Consider the following 23,650-nt stretch of genomic DNA (forward strand, 5'->3'; position numbering starts at 1 on the left):
CCCATTGTGGTCAATAGCTCCCAAGGAACTAAGGAGTCAGGGACACTAGAGCCACACACTTGCGAATGTAGAGTGGCTTCCCGGACACTTGTCCTTTTGAAATCTCTCTTTTTCAATTTGGAAAAAGCCCAGTAGGAATTCTTCCAATCAGATTTTTTTCCCCCTATCCAGAAGCTTCAGATTGATGACTAGAAGAGAATCAGAAAATAACAACACTAGCAAATGCTAACCACCATCTCTAACAATAAACTACAGCTAGTCCAGTGGTGGGATTCAAATAATTTAACAACTGGTTTGCCTGAACTGCTGCGAACTGGCTGAATCCCATCACTGAGCGAACCGGCTGAATCTCACCACTGAGCTAGTCCTTGATTTATAACCAACCATTCAGTTACAAACAAATCAAAAAGAGGCCTTATGACCAGCATCTGAAGTTCTGACAATTGTCCCCCTCCGGTCACATGATCTCAGTTCAGCATTTCTGGTTTTTGGGAAAAACTGAGTCCATAACAAACCATGATTTCACTTAATGACTGCGGTGTTCACTTAACTACCATAAAAAGGTAGTAAAATCTGATCGGTCACGCGACCAACCCATTTTACAACCGTTGTGACTTATGATCATAATGGGCAGCTTTCACTGTGTGGTTGTAAGTCGAGGATTATCCATAAACTGAGGGCGGAGTGGGGTGGGGAATCACTGAGAGAGAATTTGGAAAAGAATCCTCAATCATCCCGAGGATAAGGTAGAAAACACAAACCTCTTTCCCTGGGATGATTTTCCCATAAAAAGGTACAAAGTAAATTAAAGCACAGCATTGGGTGGGGGTGGCGGGGGCACATCATCAGTCCAACAGATTCAAGAGTGTTATTTCTGGGAGAATTCAGTCTTATTGGTCTGTTTTGGGATCCTTCTATCTTGCATCGGGTTGTTTTCCAGCACTTTGTTATCCTTCTGCAACAGTTCTTCCCTCTTATGCACGAATGGGATTGTTTTGGCTGGGAATAGGTCTATCTTTCCCTCTTTGGATTGATGACGGCTCCATCACTATTCTTTTAGCATCGAAGAAGTGTCCTTTTCCAAAGAGAAGCCGTTATCTGCCTGCAACTCTAACTGCGGCTGTGAAGCGACCCACTGGGACCCAGTTTGTGGAGACAACGGTATCACCTACATGAACCCATGTTTAGCTGGCTGCAAAACATCCGTGGGAAGTGGAAAGGATTTGGTAAATGCAGAAATGTTATACTATATCCCTACAATGGAAAGGAAATATGTTCTCATTATCTCTGTCTGTCTGTCTGTCTGTCAGTCTATCTCTATCTCTATCTAACATCTATCTCTATCTATCTATCATCTATTATCACCTATATTTATCTATCATCTATATCTTTCTTTCTATCTATCATCTCTATCTATCTATCTATCTATCTATCTATCTATCTATCTAGATCATCTCTATCTATCTATCTATCTATCATCTATCATCTATCATCTATCATCTATCATCTATCTATCTATATCTAGATCATCTCTATCTATCTATCTATCTATCTACCTAGATCATCTATATTTATCATCTATTTCGATCTATCTCGATCTATCGATCTATTGATCTATCTATCATCTATCATCTATATCTATCTATCTCTATATCTATCTATCTATCTATCTATCTATCTCTAGATCATATCTATCTATCTATCTATCTATCTATCTATCTATCTATCTATCTATCTACCTAGATCATCTATATTTATCATTTATTTTGATCTATCTCGATCTATTGATCTATCTATCATCTATCTATCTATCTATCTATCTATCTATCTATCTATCTATCATCTATCATCTATCATCTATCATCTATCATCTATCATCTATCTATCTATCTATCATCTATCTATCTATATCTAGATCATCTCTATCTATCTATCTATCTATCTACCTAGATCATCTATATTTATCATCTATTTCGATCTATCTCGATCTATCGATCTATCGATCTATCGATCTATCTATCATCTATATCTATCTATCTCTATATCTATCTATCTATCTATCTATCTATCTATCTATCTATCTATCTATCTCTAGATCATATCTATCTATCTATCTATCTATTTTTAGAGACACCTTCTAGGAAAAATGGGCAGCATATAAATTGAATCAATAAATCAACAAGTTCTTAGTTTCCTGAAAAATGAGCAAGTCACAGAATATTAGATCTGGGCAAATGTTCACAGGGGTGCTTCACTTCTATCCAAGCTTGTTCAAAGTTCCCCATTGGTGTGGCTTCCCTTGACATTTATTTTATTTATTTATTTATTAAATTTATGTGCCGCCCGTCTCACTGCCCAAAGCGATTCTAGGCAACTTCATGCTGAATGTCATGTTGTTGGAGCTAATGGCATAATAGTCTCTTCTGACTTTTCCACCAACTTCCTGGAAATCCAGAAGAAGATTCCATATGGCAATAAAGGATAAAACAAGTCAATATGGTTGACAGAAGAGAGCAAACCCCACACTCACTCACACTGATGATGTTACTTAGTTGGATAATGAAACGTCTTCAGGAAAACCACTAAGCATCAAGGACTCCAAAGTTCAATCTTGAGCTACGAATGGAATGGAATGGAATGGAATGGAATAAGAATAGAATAGAATAGAATAGAATAGAATAGAATAGAATAGAATAGAATAGAATAGAATAGAATACCCACTCCCTTCTACCCCTGATAATGTTACCTAGTTGGGTAATTAATCTGCAAGAAAATAACCAAGCTCAGAGAGCATCAAGGACCAACATGGTGTCAGCAATTGTACAAAGCCTTACCTCTTTTTTTACGTTCAATAGCAGAGTTGCAGATCATCCTGATCTCTCCCATGAGCATCCTTCTTCCATTCTTTCAACAATAATTACTAGAATTGCTGGAGGGAAGGTTAAATAGCAAGGAGAACTTGTCATGCAACCAAAGAAAATGGACTCTTTCTTCTCAAAGGTTTAGAGAACGCAATTGGCTTTCCTGATTGACCCTATGTCACACAAGGTCAAGGGACACGTTGCATTATTCCCCTTTTTAAAATAAATCCCTGGAATTAATCATCAATAATTTAGGAAGCATGTCTCTAATTCTCCTTGGATTCTGCTTGGAAGAATCTGAGGACAGATGAAAACATAGCAATTATTAAACCATATGAAGAACGATTGCAGGAACTGGATATGTCTAGTTTAGTGAAAAGAAGGCCTAGGGGTGACATGATAGCAGTCTTCCAATATTTAAGGAGCTGTCCCAAAGAAGAGAGGGTCAACCTATTCTCCAAAGCACCTGAAGGCAAGACAAGAAAGAGCCTTGGTAGTACAGTGGTCTAAAGCACCCTGTTATTAAGACCAGCTGCCTGCAATTACTGCAGGTTCGAATCTCGCCAGGCTCAAGGTTGACTCAGCCTTCCATCCTTTCTAAGGTAGGTAAATTGAGGACCCAGTTGTGGGGGCAATAAGCTGACTTTGTATAAATATACAAAAAGGATGAAGGCTATTGCTTAGCGCATTGTAAGCCGCCCTGAGTCTCCGGAGAAGGGCGGCATATAAATCAAATTAAAAAAAAAAAAATGGATGGAAACCAATCAAGGAGAGAAGCAACCTAGAACTAAGGAGAAAATTCCTGACAGTTAGAACAATTAATCAGCGGAACAACTGGCCTCCAGAAGTTGTGGGTGCTCCATTACTAGAGACTTTTAAGAAGAGATTGGACAACCATTTGTCTGAAATAGTATAGAGTTTCCTGCTTGAGCAGCGGTTGGAGTAAAAGACCCCCAAGATCTCTTCCAACTCAGTTATTCTGTTACTTTGGAAATAATTAACATTCCTAGACACCATTAATTACATTGCTTGCAAACAATCACGCAGATAGAGATTTGGAAACGAAGGCCATTCCAAACACTTACTTCAGTTTTCTTTTGTCTTGCAGGTATTTCAAAACTGCAGTTGTCTAGGAGTTTCAGGAGCTGGTAATTTTTCTGCAGTTCTGGGTCAATGTCCAAGGGATAATTGTACAAAAGAATTCCCTTACTTTTTAGTGTTGTTGTCCATAACTGCATTTATCTTATCTTTGGGAGGAACGCCAACGTATATGCTTATGTTTAGGTGAAGACTTTTTCATTCTTTCTTTCATCCTTTTTTAAAGCACGACGGGGGCGGAGGGGCAAACTGGTGTAATCCTGTAAAATTACTGTAAAAAATAATACTGTAAAAAATACCGTAAAATCATACCCTTCCATTCGTTGCTTGTTTTGAAGTTCCTTCTAAGTCAGTGGTGGGTTTCAAATTTTTTTACTACCGGTTCTGTGGGCGTGGCTTGATGGGCGTGACGTGGCTTGGTGGGCATGGCAGAGGAAGGATACTGTAAAATCTCCATTCCCTCCCCACTCCAGGGGAAGGTTACTGCAAAATATCGGATATATCGGATCTCCGGGTTTTTCGCTGTGCCCTAAAAACTTTTCTTTTCCATCAAGCAGGGCTGGCGTGAACCCCCCCCCCTTTTTTTTTTTTTTAGTTTTTAGCTTTTTAAATTGTCAAAGGGGTTTTAGTTTTCAATGTTTTAAATTTTCAGGCCACAGTTATTTAATTCTTTTAATGATTTTAAATTTTGTATTGATATGTGTTTTAGTTCTGGCTGTGCACCGCCCTGAGTCCACTTGGAGAAGGACGGGATATAAATTGAATAAAATAAAATAAAATAAAATAAAATAAAATAAAATAAAATAAAATAAAATAAAATAAAATAAAATAAAATAAAATAAAATAAAATCCCCATTTCCTCTGGATCAGCTGGGACTCGGGAGGCAGAGAATAGATGGGGGCGGGGCCAGTCAGAATTTTTACTACCGGTTCTCCAAACTACTCAAAATTTCCACTACCGGTTCTCCAGAACTGGTCAGAACCTGCTGAAACCCACCTCTGTTCTAAGTGTCAAAAGGCAGTGCTCAGATTTCAAACACATTACTGTATTTTATTTCACCACTTCAGACAAATGGTTATCCAACCTCTTCTTTAAAAACGTCCAGTGTTGGAGCATTCACAACTTCTTTTCTTTGAAGACATTTCGCTTCTCATCCAAGAAGCTTCTTCAGCTCTTTCTATTCTCCACCATCCAGTCAGAGCTGAAGAAGCTTTTTGGATGAGAAGCGAAACGTCTTCAAAAAAAAAAAAAAGGCAGAAAGTCCAGTTGCCTTTTAAAAAAAAGCACCTTTGGGACTTAACAACGGTGGCGTTTGCTGAATGACTGAAGTATTTGTTTTATGACCATGGTGTTTGCTTTAACGAATGAAGGTAAATATATGTATCCCAGGATAATGTTGCAGGATCCAATGTTTGCTTCAAGACCACAGTCGTGGCTTTACAACCATAGCTTTAGCTTAACAACAGGTCACAAAACAAGGTCTTAAAATTGGGTCAATTTTGGACCAACCTGTTTTATATCTGTCATGACTGCAGGCTCCATTATAGTCATAAGCCAAGGACTACCTGTAATGCATTGTTGAAATCCAACATGATAAATTTTTTTTTACAACTGCTATTGTAATTGTATTGTATTGCTAGTTCCCAGTGAAATTTCTAGTCATGGAAACATATTGTTGTTACACAAATCAATTTTCGCAAATCGAAAGTTGTAATTTCACATCACGCCCACACTTATTTATTTAATTTTTAATCCAAAGACTTGAGGATGAATAACAACACTGTTTAAACATTAGAATAGAATTTTAAAATTCTACAAAAGGATACAAAGATTTAAAATGACATTACCAAATAGGACAAGAAGAAAACATTTATTTATGTTTATGAGCATTTAAGGATATTTAATTCATGCTGATGGATTGTTTTTTTTTCAATGGGTGAACTTTAAGCCTGTGCTTAATTTGAGTCAGTACTTAGTTGCTGTTTGATTACACACCATTCCAGTTGGTTTTAATTCTGAACCATACCAGGAAATTATGCTGACTAGCTTGTTTTCGGATTTCATTTCATTTCTTTATTATTATTATTATTTTTATTAAGAATTTTTCCTCACTAAAAGACAAATTTAAAGCAAAAGAAAGAAGAGAAATAGAAGAAAAAAGAAAAAAAGGGGGGTAGGGAAACAGAAAGAAATGATAGAAAAAGAAAAATTTTTTAAAAAATTTCCAACCAATATTTACAATCTTATTTTCTGTCTTCTAGAATGCATTTATTTCAATGTTCCTTGTCTAAACTCACTTTTGAACTTCTCCCCCTCATCTTTTTTCAGATCGGTTTCACCAGATTTGAAATCTTTTGCGGTGGGCATTGAAGCTTTATGTGGAAGAGTCCTTGGTAAATAGATTCCGATTTCATTTTAGTTTTTAAGCAGATAACCTTATCTATTATCCATGAGATGCTTAAAATTTTGGAGAGAAACTGAGTAATGTGGTATCCTAAGAGTAACATACCCTGATCGCAGGGGTGGGTTCTACTTACCTTTACTACCGGTTCGCAACGGGGCTGCGAGCGCAGAAGCATTTTCATGACGTCAGGGTCAGTGGGCGGGGCCTCCCTCCGGTTTTATTACCGGTTCTATAGAACTGGTGCGAACCGGGGGCAACCCACCACTGCTTGATCGTCTGTCTTCTAAACATATTGCACTCAATTGTCTGTCATCAGGACAGATCAGGATAATGTCAATTTCCGGAGAACTGTTTTAAAGCTGTTGGTGATGAAGGCATAGCCACTCCACTCTTTTAAGCTTTTCTTGTTGCTTAAGTCTAACTCAGTTTAGGCAAAACCTCTGGACCAGTTTGGCAATTCTTCAAAAGGCTAGACTTGAAAAGGCTGGGCTTCTTCAGTCTAGAGACTGCAAACTGCCATTGGACAATTTCTTGCTACTGTCACTTCATTTTCTTAATCTCTTGTAGGAAGTTAGCACCCGCCCCTTTCCTGGAAGAGTGAAATATTTTGGGAAATATTAGGAAGGCAGAATATTATGTTTCCCTGTATGAAAAATGGAGAAGCATGTTTTATAGACAAAGCAGCTCCCACCTTCCTGCCCCCCACCCTTTGTTAATGGGCCAGAGGCAGAAACCCAATCCTTTGTCAAAGGACATTTGTAACACAATAGCAACAGAAACTAACACAATGGGACCCATCTAGACAGAAACTCACCACATGGCACCTGGGAAGATTACATCAGCCAGTAAGTCTAGCTAAAACCCCCCACCCCCTGGGAGTCTGACAACCAATCAGGGTACTCTTTCTGGGTCCCAGGAAGTTCAAAGCCAGAGAGAGCATAAAACTCGAAAAACTCGCTGTATCTGCCCTTTTCTGTTCAGGAACTCAAGCCATGTAATCCTGTCCACCATTAAACCATCTTTCCAAGCAGTCTCCATGTTTCCAGTGTCTGTTTCCCCACTTGGAGCAGAACCCAGAAGGATGTTTCTTCCAACACTCTCTTGGCTGACAAAACTCCAGGAGAACCAGTGGTGGGATTCAGCCAGTTCGCACCACTTCGGGAGAACCGGTTGTTAACTTTCTGAGCAGTTTGGCAAACTAGTTGTTGGAAGAAATCATTAGGGCAGAGAAGCGGTTGTTAAATTACTTGAATCCCACCATAGGGAAGTGCTGCTCAAATAGTTCAAGATGGCAGCTCCTGTCACTTCACCTTCTTAACTTCTCTTGATTGGCAGAATCCCAAGACAAATCCACAGGGAAGCGGTAGTCAAATAATTCAAAATGGCAGACACACCTACACAGTCAAAACCCTGCTCCTTTTTTTCCATCACACATATAAAAAAGAGGAGGGGCTCATAACCATTTATCAATTTCATTATTTTACCGTTGTCCTCCATGTCATGTTACAGTGAGCAATAGTCACAGATGCTTGTAACATTTCATGAGGGAAACCTCTGCTGCACTCTTTTAAAACAAATGCTAAACTGGTAATCAACCAAATTGGTCATTTAAGAATAAAAAAGACGGCGGTCCTGATTGATCCTCGAATTCACCAGGGTTTGCATCTCAGAATTCCATCAGTAAAGTTATTAAAAAAGAAGAAAATGTATAACGGCACCAAATGAGCATCTACAGGTAGTCCTCAATTTACAACCCGTTAGCAACTATTCGAAGTTATGACAGACCTTCCCTCAGATACTTATGACCCGGCCAGCCTACATTTACATCCATTTTTAGTGTCCTGTAGTCTCATGACATCATTTTACAATGTTTTTTTGTAGAAAATTGGCATTTACTTCTGTCTTTCAGCAAAAATTAGGCCATAATGGGTTTGCATTACAACTATGGCGGTCACTTCACCATCCCCCAAAAAACGATCATACAAATGGTCATGTGGTAACTTACTTTATGACTGTCATGACTTAGTACCAGAGGTGGGTTTCAGCAGGTTCTGACAGTTCTGGAGAACTGGTAATGGAAATTTTGAGTAGTTTGGAGAACTGGTAATAAAAATTCTGACTGGCCCCGCCCCCATCTATTCTCTGCCTCCCAAGTCCTAGCTGATCGGGAGGGAATGGAGATTTTACAGTATCCTTCCCCTGGAGTGGGGTGGGAATGGAGATTTTACAGTATCTTTCTCCTGCCACGCCCACCAAGCCACACCCACCAAGCCACATCACGCCCACCAAGCCACACCCACAGAACCGGTAGTAAAAATTTTTGAAACCCACCACTGCTTAGTACCATAAAAAGCAGACTCCATTACCGATTGTAGGTTAGGGACCATCTGTACTATGAACCAGCTGAACCAGACAGTTTTATCACCTGGCTCAGGTGACAGTGGTGGGTTCCTCCCGGTTCGGTCCAGTTTGGCCGAGCCGGTAGCGGTGACAATATGACGTCACCGAACCGGTTCTCCCCCCCACCCTCCCACCCCACCCACGTTATTCTTACCTTTTATTTGGTCCCACCCCCAATCTATTGCTGCCTCCTGAGTCCCAGCTGATGACTAGAGGGAAAAAAACTGTTTAAACTCTTGCCGAGGGGCTTCAAAGGGCCGTCCTACAGCTGATCAGTATTAAAAGCAAACAAATGAGTCGTAAGTGCGAGGACTGGTCGTAAGTGCGAGGACCTTCCAGAAATGACACTGACCAGCTAGCCACGCCCACCTAGTCACATGACCTCCAAGCCACACTCACAAAATAAGCCACGCCCACAGAACCGGTAGTAAAAAATTTTAGAACCCACCCCTGTCAGGTGATTTATATAGGAGAACATCATGTTGAAAGTGGAGGATCAAAATGTGCCTGTAAATGTCATTTGCGGTGACCGGAGTGACAGGGTTAGAACAGGATGTCAATGCCACATCATTTATATATACAGCCAGTAGTCCCTGCACCGTCTGGAAATATGATTTCAACCAAAGTCCTTAGCACTTCCTACTCCTTGTTTCTTTTTTAGAAGTTTAATCTAAGCCATTAAGTTCTCACTGCACATACTCAGCCACTGAATTTTTGTTCCTCTCAAGCCTTGCTGAGTAAGTCTGTCTTGTGTATTTCTTTTGTCCTATTTCAGGAGGGCTTCCTGCACCGATTTACTTTGGAGCTTTGATTGACCAGACCTGCTTGAAATGGGGTGTGAAAACCTGTGGTGGATCTGGGGCTTGCAGGGTATATGATACCAAAGCATTCAGGTAAGCCTCAAGGGAGGAAACGAGTCTACGGCTCTAAAATTGTGAATTTCTGTTGGGTTGGGTGTGGATGAGTAAATCTGTTTTCACACCTTAAATAAGGATGAAGACCTTTCATAGAATACATGTCACATGTTGACAAGTCTTTTTATTTGTATTAAGATAGCTTTCAGGGAGAGGGAGGGAGGAAGGAAGGAAGGAAGGAGGGAGGGAGGGAAGGAATGAAGGAAAAAAGGTAGGAAGGAAGGAAGGAAGGAAGGAAGGAAGGAAGGAAGGAAAAGGAAAATAAAGAGAGTGCTGATGGATGGATGGAAAAAAGGAAGACAGGAAGCAAAGAGGTGATGGATGGATGGATGGATGGATGGATGGATGGATGGATGGATGGATGAATGGATGGGAAGGAGAGAGGGAGGGAGGGAAGGAATGAAGGAAAGAAGGTAGGTAGGTAGGTAGGTAGGAAGGAAGGAAGGAAGGAAGGAAGGAAGGAAGGAAGGAAGGAAGGAAAATAAAGAGAGTGCTGATGGATGGATGGAAAAAAGGAAGACAGGAAGCAAAGAGGTGATGGATGGATGGATGGATGGATGGATGGATGGATGGATGGATGGGAGGGAGGGAGGGAGGGAGGAAGGAAGGAAGGAAAACAAAGAGAGTGTTGATGGATGGATGGAAAAAAGGAAGGCAGGAAGCAAAGAGGTAAGGGAGAGATGAATGGATGGATGGATGAATGGATGGAAAGGAGAGAGGGAGGGAGGGAGGGAGGGAGGAAAGGACAAGGGCAAGAACACTGACAGAAAGACATGGACAGGAAAGAAAAGGAATATGAGAACACAATTCAGTAATGAAAGAGGGGAGACTGCAGCATAGCTCCATAATTTTAGTCTCGGTTCATACAACACACTAAACCCAAACTAGGCAGACTGCAGTATGGAACTTAGCCACTGTTAACATTCTGATATGGACCTCTTTAATTGTGGTTTATTAAATAAACCATTATTGGACAAAACATGACTGCCTGATATGTGAATACCGTAGTTTCTGAATCTTCTGACTTCTTTTGAAAGGCTGTGATTGATCTCCAAAGGTGAAGATGCTAGACCTCTTCTTCTGGGAAACATTTCTGCTCTGTTCCAACTCAGCTTGTTCTCCCTCTGTGTTTTTTTTCCTAGAAACGTCTACCTAGGGGTCGTTACTGCACTAAGATTTGGAAGCTTCTTTCTTTATATCATCCTTTGTACTTTAATCATAAAACGTTGCAGGCAAGGCAATCAAATGATGAACGACATTAAAACTGGAGAAGTATCTGACATTAAATTGTCCAATATCAGTCCAAAGACAGAAGTGTCCTCTCACAAGGAGATGCAAGTCACTGGAGATACTCCTTTTTGAAAATTATCTTGGATGCTCATGCAGACATGAGTGCAAATGGCGGACTCATTATGAGCAAACTGTGGAACTCCTAACCGTACTATTCCTTGATCAAGCCAAACCTCTTGCCAGTCATTGGGATTAGAGATTGACATTAGCATCGCTTCAGAAAGAAGAATCTGGAACTCAGTCTAAGTTCAAAATCCTGAGGAAGATATCTGAGAAGTTCCCATTAATGATCCAACTGAGATTGTGATATGGCTCCTGGGTGAAATATGGTGGTCCTGAAAATTCATAAATAACAGGGCTTGTTAAAATTGTGCAGTGCCATGTCAAGTCTGGGACAAGGACGTGGAAGTTGGAAAAAGAAGGTGTGGTTTTGGAACACAAAATGTGAACCCCAAGTTGCATCGTAATGAAACCATGGAGGAGATAATTTTGTTGATTTAAAACAACTTCTCCTCGTCCTTCTTCAGTGCTAAATTTCCAAGAAACTCTTCCCTTCTGGAAAATTTCCTTCCTTTCTGGTTTGGGATCTCTGCACCAGGGGTGTCTAACCTTGGCAACTTTAAAACCTGTGGACTTCAACTCCAAAAATTCTGGGAGTTGGAGTCCACAGGTTTTTAAGTTGCCAAGGTTGGACACCCTTGCTCTACCCAAAGTTTACACAAGTAAGGTTTATTGGCTAATTTAGTTCCTTGAAACAATCACTGTGCAAATTGCTGGCTATTGCAGTGTGGAAATGGCCAGTGTACATGATTAACAAGTTGTGAAGGTGCCACAATAGCAGATGACACTAAAATCATGTCTTTCTTTGGAGAGATAATGACTGCCACATCCCAGCACACAAACGTGGTTAACTGACCTCTGGTTGCCCAAGTTAACTCAATATTCTATGTTTGTTTATTTGTTTGTTTGTTTGTTTGTTTTGTTTTGTTTGTTTGTTTGTTTTGTTTTGTTTGTTTGTTTTGTTTGATTGTTTGTTTGTTTAACTGAACTGTAAGATAAATTTTCCAGATTGGCCAGATTCATACTACAAAATAAACAGTGGTGGGATTCAAATAATTTAACAACCGGTTCTCTGCCCTAATGACCAGCTGGGTAGGCATGGCTTGGTGGTCATGTGACTGTGTGGGCGTGGCCAACTCAACATCACTGACACCGATGGACGCTTCGCCTTAGCTGTTACAATGTAATAAGGGTTAATCAGAGAGGCAGTTTCTGTAAACAGGGCAATAAAGATTAGGCTAGAATCAACACCAGAATGTTTCCTTCCTGCCTTCCTTACAGGATTAGCCCTGTAAAGTGGGGGAAAAACAAAATAAGATTTCTTCCAACAACTGGTTCTCCCGAATAAGTGCAAACTGGCTGAATCCCACCACTCAAAATAAGCCATTAACTATCCAAAGACATTTTGGACTAGAGCACTGTGAAAACACAGACTTGAAAAGACATATTCTGATGTTTTTGGTTTCTATCGCTTCATTATTTAGCCATTTAATGAGTTTACAGCTGTTTTCACCTTTTTTCGGTTAGTAAGTTAGAGGGACTTCAGCTGTGTTTACACAACACACTGATCCATAGTTTACAAAGCTGTTTCATTTCCGTTTGTCCTACAGAAATGATTGTGTGAATTATAAACAAACCTCCCATTGTTAATTTATAATCTGGTTTTCACAAAATGGTATTCATACAATAGCGTGTGGTTTTCACACAGTAGTTTATGGTTCATATGAACCCAGCCATAGCGTGAAGAACAATTTGGGGAAACTGTTTGTACCGGAGGGGGGAGGAATTGAGATTCCAAGATGGCGGCGACTTCAGTGGCGGGTTGCTACTGGTTCACCCCGAGTCGGGCGAACCGGTAGTGGCAGCGGGAGGCTCTGCCCACCCGCCTGGATGCGCAGAAGCATCGCGCATGCACGCGAGTGCGCGGTCACAAGCGAACTGGTAGTGGTGGGATTTGCAACCCACTACTGGGCAACTTCAACATCCTTTGCTAATGGATCTGTTGCAAAAACTAATGAAAAAGTTCTCAGAGAGTAATTTTAGACAGCTGATTTTCTGGTTTGACTCTTTTCCCCCTGACATTTTTCGCAGCAATAATGTTGTCTCATTAGAGTGATGAGTAATCATACCTTCTTCTTTTTTTAAAGAAAATTAGCTCACGCCATTTAATTGTGGGAATGGCTTTGCCTTCCATCAAGAAATACTTTCATTTCCTGGATACATTACTGCAACGTGCTAAAAGCCCTCAAAATAGAGTAGCTTTCAAATAAAAGAAGGGTCAGCTTTCAAGTATTTTTATTTCCTCCTTGTTAATTGGGGAGGCTGGGGAGAGGAATAGGAAGTGCCTCTTCCCCCCCCCCCGTTTTTTAGGACAAAAATAATGGAAGGAATGCCCCGTGAACTGGCAAGATCATTGTGTAACTTTAAAAGTGTTGGAAGAAATATCCATCGGGGTTCAGTTCCAAGTGGGGGAAAAGACACTGGAAACATGGGGACTGCTTGGAAAGATGGTTTAATGGTGGACAGGATCACATGGTTTGAGTTCCTGAGCAGAAAAGGGCCGAGATGCTTAGCGTGCCTTGGTTTTATGCTCTCTCTGAACTTTGAACTTCCTGGGGCACAGGAAGAGTATCCTGATTGGTTGTCAGACTTTCGGGGTGGGGGTCTTAGCTAGCCTTGCTGGCTGATGTAATCTTCCCAGGTGCTATGTGGTGAGTTTCTGTTGCTAGATGGGTCCTATTGTGTTGCAGATGATGGTCCATTGAAAAAGGTGGGGGGAATGAATGAGCTTGGCTGAGGCCTTAATGGCCCATCGACAAAGGTGGTGAGAGGCAGGAAGCTGCTTTTTCTTTAAAACATTTTTCTCAATTTCTCATCCAGGGAAATATAATATTCTGCCTTTTTAATATTTCCTAAAATATTTCATTCTTCTAGGAGAGGGCTGAGTGCTAACTTCCTACAAAAGAAAGCAGATTTTATGTATAAGATCATGCTTAGTATTCACCCTGATGCTATTAGTTTATTACACCATTTTTTTGGGTCATTACTAATTACTAAGCCAATTGGGGTAAGTATTTGTTCAACAGGGATGGGAGATCTGTCATCTTCCAGCAATGTTGCTGGAGTTCAATTCTCATTAAAGCCAGTCCTTGACTTACAACCATTCATTTAGTGACCATTTGAAGTTAAAACAGCATGGAAAAAAGTGACCTATGACTGTTTTCACCCTTATAAAAAAACAGTTGCAGTATTCTCGTGGTCATGTGATCAAAACTTGGGCGCTTGGCAACGGGCCTGTATTGATGGTGGTTGAGTGTCCCAAGGTCATGTGATCACCTTTTGTGACCTTTTTTTGAGAAGCAAAAATCAATGGGGAAGCCAGATACACTTTACAACCATGTGTTGTGGCCCGCCAGCAGCCTGCGCGGATTGTTGCTGATCCCGATGACGAGGAGGCTGGTGTGGTGCTGCGCCATCAGCCTGTGCAGCCGGCACTTGAGTCGGACAGCGAGGAGGCTGGAGAAGATGTGGTGCCAGAGGCGGGGATTCAGCCAGGGCCTTCAGAATCTCCAGAGGCTCCCTTAAGTGAAGAGGATGAAGAGGAGGAGCCTCTTCTCAATGCACGGGCACGTAGACCTGCCAAAAGGCAGGAGTAGTTCCTCAGGAGGAGGTCTCCTCGAGAGTAAGGCTTGGGGCTAATTGGCCATGCCCTTAGCCCTTAAGAAAGAACGCAGCTTGTAAGAAGCTGCAGGAAACAACTTTAGTTCGCTAATCATCGCGTTGGGATTTCTCTGCAACCTTGCTTCTGGGCTTTCTGCCAACTCCAGTAAGACTCTGACTATCTTATCTGTGGAATTCTGGCAGGCTGTTAAGAATGCTTATTAACAGCCGGCATTTGCTAAAACTGCGTTATTTGAGTAAACTAAGTTTTGTTCAGAGTTTGTGTGTGCTGTGTTCTTTGGGATCCGTAGCTGGGGGAGAACACCATGTTACTAACTTAACAACTGCAGTGATTCACTTAAATATGGCAAGAAAGAGGGAAAGACAAATACCATCTTCTTAGCAACATAAATTTTGAGCTCAATTATGGTCATAAGTCAAGGACTACCTGTACTTTCCAGATAGACCAAGATCAATGATGTTATACTCCCACAAGATCCCAAGTTCTCCAGCATAGTGCAAGCAACTCTAAAGAAAAAGAAAAAAGCTGATGAATGAGATTTTTGGGTCTCCATTCCCTTCTGAATAAATGATAGGGATGATAGGGATGAGATAGGGATGATTATCTAATAAAGGCAAAAAAAAAATCATGGTTATTGATCAGACCAACATTTTTTGTGTGCAACAGACACATAAAAATTGTTTTTTTTCTTTCATACCTGAATCTCTCTGTCAATCTGTTGGTAACTGTCAGAAAGCTGTAAACGTTTTTGGCCCCGGTAATGTAAACGTTTTGTGTATAATTGTTTAAAATAAAAATCATGGCTTAAATCTCAAAGGATTGAGGAGCATAAAATGCTGATCCATAACATATGGGAAAAGGCCAATTCCGGAACAGACTTGAGGATGAATACACCTTAAATATTTATTTTATTATTATTTATTAATTCTATTTCTATACCGCCCTTCTCCCGAAGGACTCAGGGCGGTGTACAGCCTAATTAAAAACACAAGGACAGACAAGGCCGTCATATGCTTTTCTAAAGACAGCCGTGCATCCAGGAGGACGCCCAGATTGCAGGCCCTCTCTGTGGGGGGTAAAGACTCATCCCCAATAGTCAGCGATGGCACCAGCTGACTATATCGCGATGCCGGGAATCACAGCCACTCGGTCTTGGAGGGGTTGAGTCTGAGCCTATTTCTCCCCATCCAGACCCGCATGGCCTCCAGGCAGCGAGACATCACATCAAGGGCATCGTTGGGGTAGTCTGGGGTGGAGATGTACAGCTGAGTATCATCAGCGTACAGATGGACACTCACCCCAAAACCATGGATGATCTCACCCAGCGGCTTCACATAAATGTTGAACAGAAGGGGCGAGAGGACTGACCCCTGCGGCACTCCCCATGCAAGGCGCCTTGAAGTCGACCTCTGCCCCCCTGTCAACACGAACTGCGAGTGGTCGGAGAGGAAGGAGGAGAACCACCGCAAAACGGTTCCCCCTATTCCTAACCCCCTCAACCGCTGCAGCATGATACCATGGTCAATGGTATCAAAAGCCGCTGAGAGATCTAACAGGACAAGGACAGAGGAGCAACCCCTGTCCCGAGCCCTCCAGAGATCATCCACCAACGCGACCAATGCCGTTTCTGTGCTGTACCCCTGCCTGAAGTCCGACTGGTACAGGTCCAGATAGATTTGGAATATATTTGGAACTGCATCTTCAAGGCGCTTCAAGGTGTTGGTGACCACCTTTAAAGCGCTCCATGGCTTAGGGCCGGGGTACTTACGGGACCGCCTTCTGCCACCAATTGCCTCCCACCGGCCAGTTCGCTCCCACAGAGAGGGCCTCCTCAGGGTGCCGTCGGCTAGACAATGCCGGCTGGCGACCCCCAGGAGGAGAGCCTTCTCTGTGGTGGCACCTACCCTTTGGAACAATCTACCCCCAGAGATACGAGTGATCTCCGACCTCCGGACCTTTCGTCGGGCCCTAAAAACTCATCTCTTTCAGTTAGCCGGTCTCTCTTGATTTTATGATTTTATGGTTGGTTTTAAATTTTGATATGGATTTTAAATTGATAAATTTTAAACTATGGGCAAAATTTAATTATTTTAAATCTATTTTTAATCGTATTTATGTATAAATGTTTTTATTTTGGCTGTTCACCGCCCTGAGTCCGAAAGGAGAAGGGCGGTATAGAAATTCGAATAATAATAATAATAATAATAATAATCTACATGGAGGGAAGTATGCAGTGGGGTACCCCAAGGCTCTGTTTTAGGCCCAGTACTCTTCAACATCTTCATCAATAACTTGGACGAGGGGATAGATGGGGAACTCATCAAATTTGCAGATGACACCAAACTGGCAGGAATAGCCGACACTCCAGAAGATAAGGCTTAAGATACAGAAGGATCTTGACAGACTTGAACATTGGGCACTATCTAACAAAATGAAATTCAATGGTGAAAAAAGTAAGGTTCTACGTTTAGGCAAGAAAAACAAAATGCAAAGAGCACCCGAGGGCAGGACAAGAAGCAATGGGTGGAAACTAATCAAGGAGAGAAGCAACTTAGAACTAAGGAGAAATTTCTTGAGAGTGAGAACAATTAATCAGTGGAACAACTTGCCTGCAGAAGTTGTAAACCCCCCAACACTGGAAGTTTTTAAGAAGAGATTGGACAACCATTTGTCTAAAGTGGTGTAGGGTTTCCTACCTAAGCAGGGGGTTGGACTAGAAGACCTCCAAAGTCCCTTCCAACTCTGTTATTCTATTCTATTCTATTCTATTCTATTCTATTCTATTCTATTCTATTCTATTCTATTCTACTCTACTCTACTCTACTCTACTCTACTCTACTCTACTCTACTCTACTCTACTCTATTCTATTCATATCCTGGCTTTAAAATCGGTTGTTAATTATGAAGAGCAGGTTAATATGTGTATAAATAGGTACAAAACCATAGATGCCCATTGTTTCATTACTGTGTGAATTTGAGAACCTGCAGTACTAACCTTCAAATTGAGATATCAGATCAGTATAACTTCCACAACTGAAAATATTAATCTCATTAATTATACTCCAGCCCCATTAGGAAAATAAAACAAAGAGAAAGTGTTTTTTTCCCTTTGTTTTTTTATTTGTTGTTTTTTTTTTTTGCAAAGTAGGACAACATTGTTGCATTAGATCAAAATGTACCTTTGAATGCTAGATTAGTTAATGGTTATGTGACACAAAATAAATTTCAGCACAGCATGAAATAAATTCTTGGACCAACTTAAGGGTTTTCCTTCCTTCCTTCCTTCCTTCCTTCCTTCCTTCCTTCCTTCCTTCCTTCCCTTCCTCCCTCTGTCCCTCCCTTCCCCTCCTTTCTTTCTTTTTCTTTCTTTCTTCTTCCCTTCCTTGCCCTCCTTCCTTCCTTCCTTCCTTCCCTCCTTTCTTTCTTCTTTCTTTCATCCTTCCTTCCCCTCCTTTCTTTCTTTTTCTTTCTTCTTCCCTTCCTTCCCCTCCTTCCTTCCTTTCTTCCCTCCTTCCTTTCTTCTTTCTTTCATCCTTCCTTCCCCTTTCTTTTTCTTTCTTTCTTTCTTCCCTTCCTTCCTTTCTTTCTTCCCTCCTTTCTTTCTTCTTTCTTTCATCCTTCCTTCCTTCCCCTCCTCTTTCTTTCTTTCTTTTCTTCCTTCCTTCTTTCTCTTTCTTTCTTTTTTCCTTCCTCTCTTCTTTCTTTCTTTCCTTCACTCCTTCCTTCCTTCCCTTCCTTGCTTCCTTCCTTCCCGCTCTCCCTTCCCTTCCCCTCCTTTCTTTCTTCTTTCTTTCATCCTTCCTTCCTTCTACTCCTCTTTCTTTCTTTCTTTCTTTCTTTCTTTCTTTTCTTTCTTTCTTTCTCTTCCTTCCTTCCTTCCTTCCTTTTTCTTCCTTCCTTCCTTCCTACCGTCCTTCCCTTCCTTCCCTTTCCTTCCTTCCTTCCTTCCTTCCTTCCTTCCTTCCTTCCTTCCTTCCTTCCTTCCTTCCTTCCTTTCCCTGCCCACCTCACCACCCATAAAATGCTACCAAACTTTTTATTTATTTATTTTTGGAGAGGAACCACATCATCGATGCAGGTATGGCAGGTACCTAGAAATCTTGCAAAATTTGGGGTGTTGGGTTTAAATTATCCTTCGCATCAGTTCCAGAATTCAATGTTTTGTTTTTACTTCAGCGCAACCAATGATCAGGTGTCTTTTTTTTTTTTAAGAAGACCACACAAAACGGGAGCTCCTTTGCCTTTCAAAGTTCCACTTTGCAAAAGGGAGGGAGAAACAAATCCTTTTTTTTGCTTGCACTACCGAAAGAATACTGATTTGCCTTAGTGGGCCAATTTTCCCTCTCGAAAGTGACGGAAAGCAATGCCGCCATTTTTCAGCAGCTACAGCCGACGGTGGTTCTAAGAGTTACCAGTACAAGGAATGTTTTGGCAGCTTCCTACATCTTCCCTTCATCTTCTACCCTTGGTCTGTGCTCAGCTTGTTTTGCTAGAGGCAGGTATTCATTTCTGCATCTGAACGACGTGCTGAAATTTCGGTATCCGTTAGTTTTATCTCCTCGTTCAGAGGCGTCCCTTCTTTGCATTCATTTTCAGTTTTCTCAGCCTCTTGTTTTCTAAGGTTTTTCTTCAGGAGGAAGTAAAAGATTAAACCCAGCAGAAAAGATGGCGCTCTCAAGGCAGTTATTAGACCGTAGAAAGAATACCTGCGTAAGGAGGAAAAAAATGGGCTTGCGAGTCAATTGTGAATCTTGGTGACTATCTGGACTAGTCCCTGCAAATTTCTCTGCCGGTTTTTTCGGAAGTAGTTTGCCCTGACCACCTTCTTCCTAGGGCTAAGAATGATTGGTCAAGGTTGCCCAGGTGGCTTCAAGTCTAAGGCAGGACTAGAACTCACAGTCTCCCAGTTTCTAGCCCAGTGGTCACCAACCAGTGGTCCGTGAGAAAATTTTGGTGGTCTGCAGAAAAATTATTTGCATTTTTAATATTGCCCTAAATACTATTTATCTTTTAACAAAAATTCGTATTAGTGGTCCGGGGAATTTAAAATTATGAATTTAGTGGTCCCTGAGGTCCAAAAGGTTGGTGGCCCCTGTAGCCTGATGCCTTAACCTAGTGATGGCTAATCTTTTTGCCATCGGGTGCCAAAAGCGGGGGTCGTGTTTGGGGGTTGTGCATGGGGGTCGTGCGTGCGTGTGCCCACACCCGTAATTCAATGTGCACAACCCCTCCACGCTCCCCCCTTCTTTTGGCATGCAATGGCACGGTGGGCCTAGCTCCAGAGGCTTTCTTGGAGCCTGGGGAGGGCAAAAGTGGCCTTCCCCAGCCCCCCCCCCAGAGACCCTCTGGAGGTGGAATTCCCATTTTTCGCTCTCCCCAGGCTCCAGAGGCTTTCTAGGAGCCTGGGGAGGGTGAAAATGACCTTCCCCACCCCACCCCCGGAGGCTCTCCGGAGGCCGGAAATGGCCTGTTTCCTGACTTCCAGTGGGCCCGGAAGGCCCGAAAATCAGCTGGATAGTGCATGCATGCATGCTGGAGCTAAGCTAGGGCAACGCTCGCGTGCCCACAGATATGGCTCCATGTGCCACCTGTAGGTTCACCATCACGGCCTTAACCATGACACCAAACTGCTTCTCAAAATAAACCCTGACAACTGTTATTTAGTGGATTATACATGAAGTCCGCAACTTGCAATCATTCATTTAGGGACTGTTCAAAATTAAAATGGCACTTATGACTGGTCCTCACATTTATGACCATTGCAGCATCCCCATGATCATGTGATCAAAATTCGAGTGCTTGGCAGCCAATGTTGCAGCATCCCAAGGTCATGTGATCACGATTTGTGTCCTTCGCAGCCAGCTTCCGACAAGCGAAGTCAATTGGGGAAGCCAAATTCATTTAACATCTGTGAGATTACCTTAACTGCAATGGTTCACTTAACAAGTGTGGCAAAACGGCTCCCAAAACCAGGTTCAACTCTTTTAACAACTGCCTTGCTGGAAATTCTGGTTCCAATTGTGGTCGCATGTCAAGGACTAACCGTACTTCTGTAAAACCTGGAGGTTTCATATAGCCGTTGAAAGGTCAATCTTTGATGAATTTATCAAAGTGAATGTTATAAATTATAGGCAGGACTGGAACTCAGGATCTCCCAGTTTGTAGTGTGATGCTTTTAACCACTACATCGACGGTGTAATCTAAATCTAAATCCCTACTTTTCACTCAAAAAGGTGGAGGGAATACAATAAGTATAGGAACTAATAAAATAATTAAAACCCCAATTTTACATGAAAGATTTTTCATTGAAACCAAGCATCCATTAAGCCGGAATTAGCAAAATTAGCATATTTTATATTTATGTTAGCGTATAATTATATTGTCTCCTTAGATAAAGTATATAAAATGCATGTAGTACTTGCCCATTATTGCTTTAATTAATACCTCTGCCCGTGAACTAATTAAAATGTATCAAAGTGCCCACACAGCACTTAAAAACAGCCTGATTGCTAACCTAGTACCTGCATTCATGTAATAAATTAAGCTTGCCTACTTTAAAATTTGGTTAGGTTTAATTATGGACCTACTTTGCCGAAATCCAAGCCACTTGGCGAAGTTAGAACTCACTCTATTGGACAAACCCAGAAAAGGGTTTGTTCCAGTGGTGAAATCCACTTACCTTTGCTACCGGTTCGGGCGCGCTCCCGCACGGGAGCGCCTCTCCTGGTCATGCACAGAACCTTCTTCGCACGCGCAGATCAGAGGTGGTATTCAGCAGGTTCTGACCAGTTTTGGAAAACCGGTAGCAGAAATTTTGAGTAGTTCGGAGAACCGGTAAATGCCACCTCTGACTGGCCCCGCCCCATCTATTCTCTGCCTCCCGAGTCCCAGTTGATCGGGAGGAAATGGGGATTTTGCAGTAACCTTCCCCTGGAGTGGGGTGGGAATGGAGATTTTACAGTATCCTTCCCCTCCCACTCCCACCAAGCCACATCCACCAAGCCACACCCACAGAACTCGTAGTAAAAAAATTTGAATCCCACCACTCAGTGGAGGGTTGCCCCCGGTTCGACCCCGGTTCTATAGAACCGGTAGTAAAACCGGCGGGAGGCTCCGCCCACCAACCCCGACGTCATCAGAACGCTTCTGCACATGTGCAGAAGAGCGCACACGTGCATGAGCAAAGCGAGCGAGCGCGGCCCCATTGTGAACCAGTAGTAAAGGTAAGTAGAACTCACCCCTGCCACCACTGGCGCAGATGGTTAAAAAACGGGACGTAATGATGTCCCTGCTGGTGGAAGGAGCCTCCCGCCGCCGGTGCTACCAGTTCGGCGAGCCAGATAGAACCGGGGGGGGGGATTTCACCACTGGTTTGTTCCTACAACCATTTCATGTGAACACCGCCCATTTGGATGATCCGTGAGAGCTTTGCATCAATATTAATTTCCACGGAATCATCACTTGGAAAATACTATTGTCTGGCTGGAACTCCTGTCATCTGTGTGTGGCCATTTCATGAAGTTAATTTGGAAAGCCATTTTGATGGTTTTCTCAGAAGCCATGGGATTGCAGGAGGACTCACCTGTATTGTACTGCATCATATATCCTACAAGATCCTTTTTGGCCACAGGGGTTACTGCCCCACTTCAAGCAAGTCTTGTCAATCACTGCACCAAAGTAAACTGGGGCTGGAATTCCACCTAGAAGATATCGAACAGGGAAGATATAGTAGCTTGTCACTTCAGAATCATTCTTCAGCCATTTTCCTGGATGGGTTGACAGCAGAAGTAGGATAAGATGTGCCCATGTATGAACAGCAATAGCAATAGAAGTTAATATACCGCTTCATAATGTTTTACAGCACTCTCTAAACCAGTGATGGCTAACATTTTTGCCGTCGCATGCCAAAAGCGGGGGGAGAGCGGGGGGTCGCATGCGCACATGCCCACACTCATAATTCAATGTGCCCCGCCCCCTGCGCATGCACGTGTGACCCGCCCACTCCCCCCACTTTTAGCACTTAATGGCCCGATGGGCCTGGTAGACCCATTTTTCGCCCTCCCTAGGCTCCAGAGGCTTTCTTGGAGCCTGGGGAGGGCAAAAACAGCCTTCCCCACCTTTCCAGAGGCTAGTTTCCCAACTTCCGGTGGGCCCGGAAGGCTAGAAAATCAGTTCTCCAGTGCGCGCTGGAGCTGCGCTAGGGCAACGCTCATGTGCCCACAGATATGGCTCCATGTGCCACCTGTGGCACACGTGCCATAGGTTTCCCATCACAGCTCTAAGTGGTTTACAGAGTCAGCATATTGCCCTCAATAATCTGGGTCCTCATTTTACCAACCTCAGAAAAATGGAGGCTGAGTCAACCTTGAGCCTGGGGAGATTCGAACTGCCGAACTGCAGGCCGCCGGCAGTCAGCAGAATTAGCCTGCAGTACTGCATTCTAACCACTGCACCACCACAGCTCTTAAGAAGGATGCAGGTAACCTTCAACTTACAATCATTCATTTAGTGACTGTTCAAAGTTACAACGGCAGAGGAAAAAAATGACTTACGACCATTTTTCACTCCTACAACCATTGTAGCATCCCCATGGTCATGTGATCAAAATTCGGATGCTGGCAGCTGGTTCGTATTTGTGACGGTTGAAGTGTTCCGGGGTCATGTGATCATCTTTTGAGATCTTCTGACAAGCAAAGTCAATGGGGAAGCCAGATTCACTTAAGAACCATGTCACTAACCTAAACTGCAGTGACTCACTTAACAACTGTAGCAAGAAAGGTCGTAAAATGGAGCAAAACTCACTTAACAAATGTCTCACTTAACAACAGTAATGTGGGGCTCCATTGTGGTCATAAGTCGAGGACTACCTGTATTTTCATGCCATACTAGGGACGTCTTTTTCAGAAACGTATCGTTAATGGTTGTAGTATGTAGATTATA

General features: G+C 42.4%; 2 protein-coding genes across 5 annotated transcripts in view; one reads left to right on the plus strand and one right to left on the minus strand.

Annotated features, from left to right (window-relative positions):
* The window catches only part of LOC117680114 (solute carrier organic anion transporter family member 1C1-like), a 41,440-nt gene extending 26,474 nt beyond the window's left edge, over positions 1–14,966 (plus strand). For all 4 annotated transcript variants that reach the window (XM_087873009.1, XM_087873010.1, XM_087873012.1 and 1 more), the window contains 5 exons: positions 1,061–1,226; positions 3,970–4,145; positions 6,289–6,353; positions 9,540–9,657; positions 10,821–14,966. In XM_087873009.1, the coding sequence (XP_087729135.1) occupies positions 1,061–1,226; positions 3,970–4,145; positions 6,289–6,353; positions 9,540–9,657; positions 10,821–11,040 (745 nt within the window). In that variant the 3' untranslated portion in view covers positions 11,041–14,966. The remainder of the gene's footprint in view (positions 1–1,060; positions 1,227–3,969; positions 4,146–6,288; positions 6,354–9,539; positions 9,658–10,820) is intronic.
* Positions 14,967–18,629: 3,663 nt separating this feature from the next.
* The window catches only part of LOC117680107 (solute carrier organic anion transporter family member 1B3-like), a 43,180-nt gene continuing 38,159 nt past the window's right edge, over positions 18,630–23,650 (minus strand). Inside the window, exons 15-16 of the mRNA XM_087873013.1 lie at positions 22,293–22,410; positions 18,630–19,416 (exon numbers count right to left, since the gene is read on the minus strand). Coding sequence (XP_087729139.1) covers positions 19,200–19,416; positions 22,293–22,410 — 335 coding nt within the window. The 3' untranslated portion in view covers positions 18,630–19,199. The remainder of the gene's footprint in view (positions 19,417–22,292; positions 22,411–23,650) is intronic.

This window comes from Pantherophis guttatus, chromosome 7 (genome assembly GCF_059756535.1).
Source record: "Pantherophis guttatus breed Tessera chromosome 7, ASM5975653v1, whole genome shotgun sequence".
Classification (NCBI taxonomy): Eukaryota; Metazoa; Chordata; class Lepidosauria; order Squamata; family Colubridae; genus Pantherophis; species Pantherophis guttatus.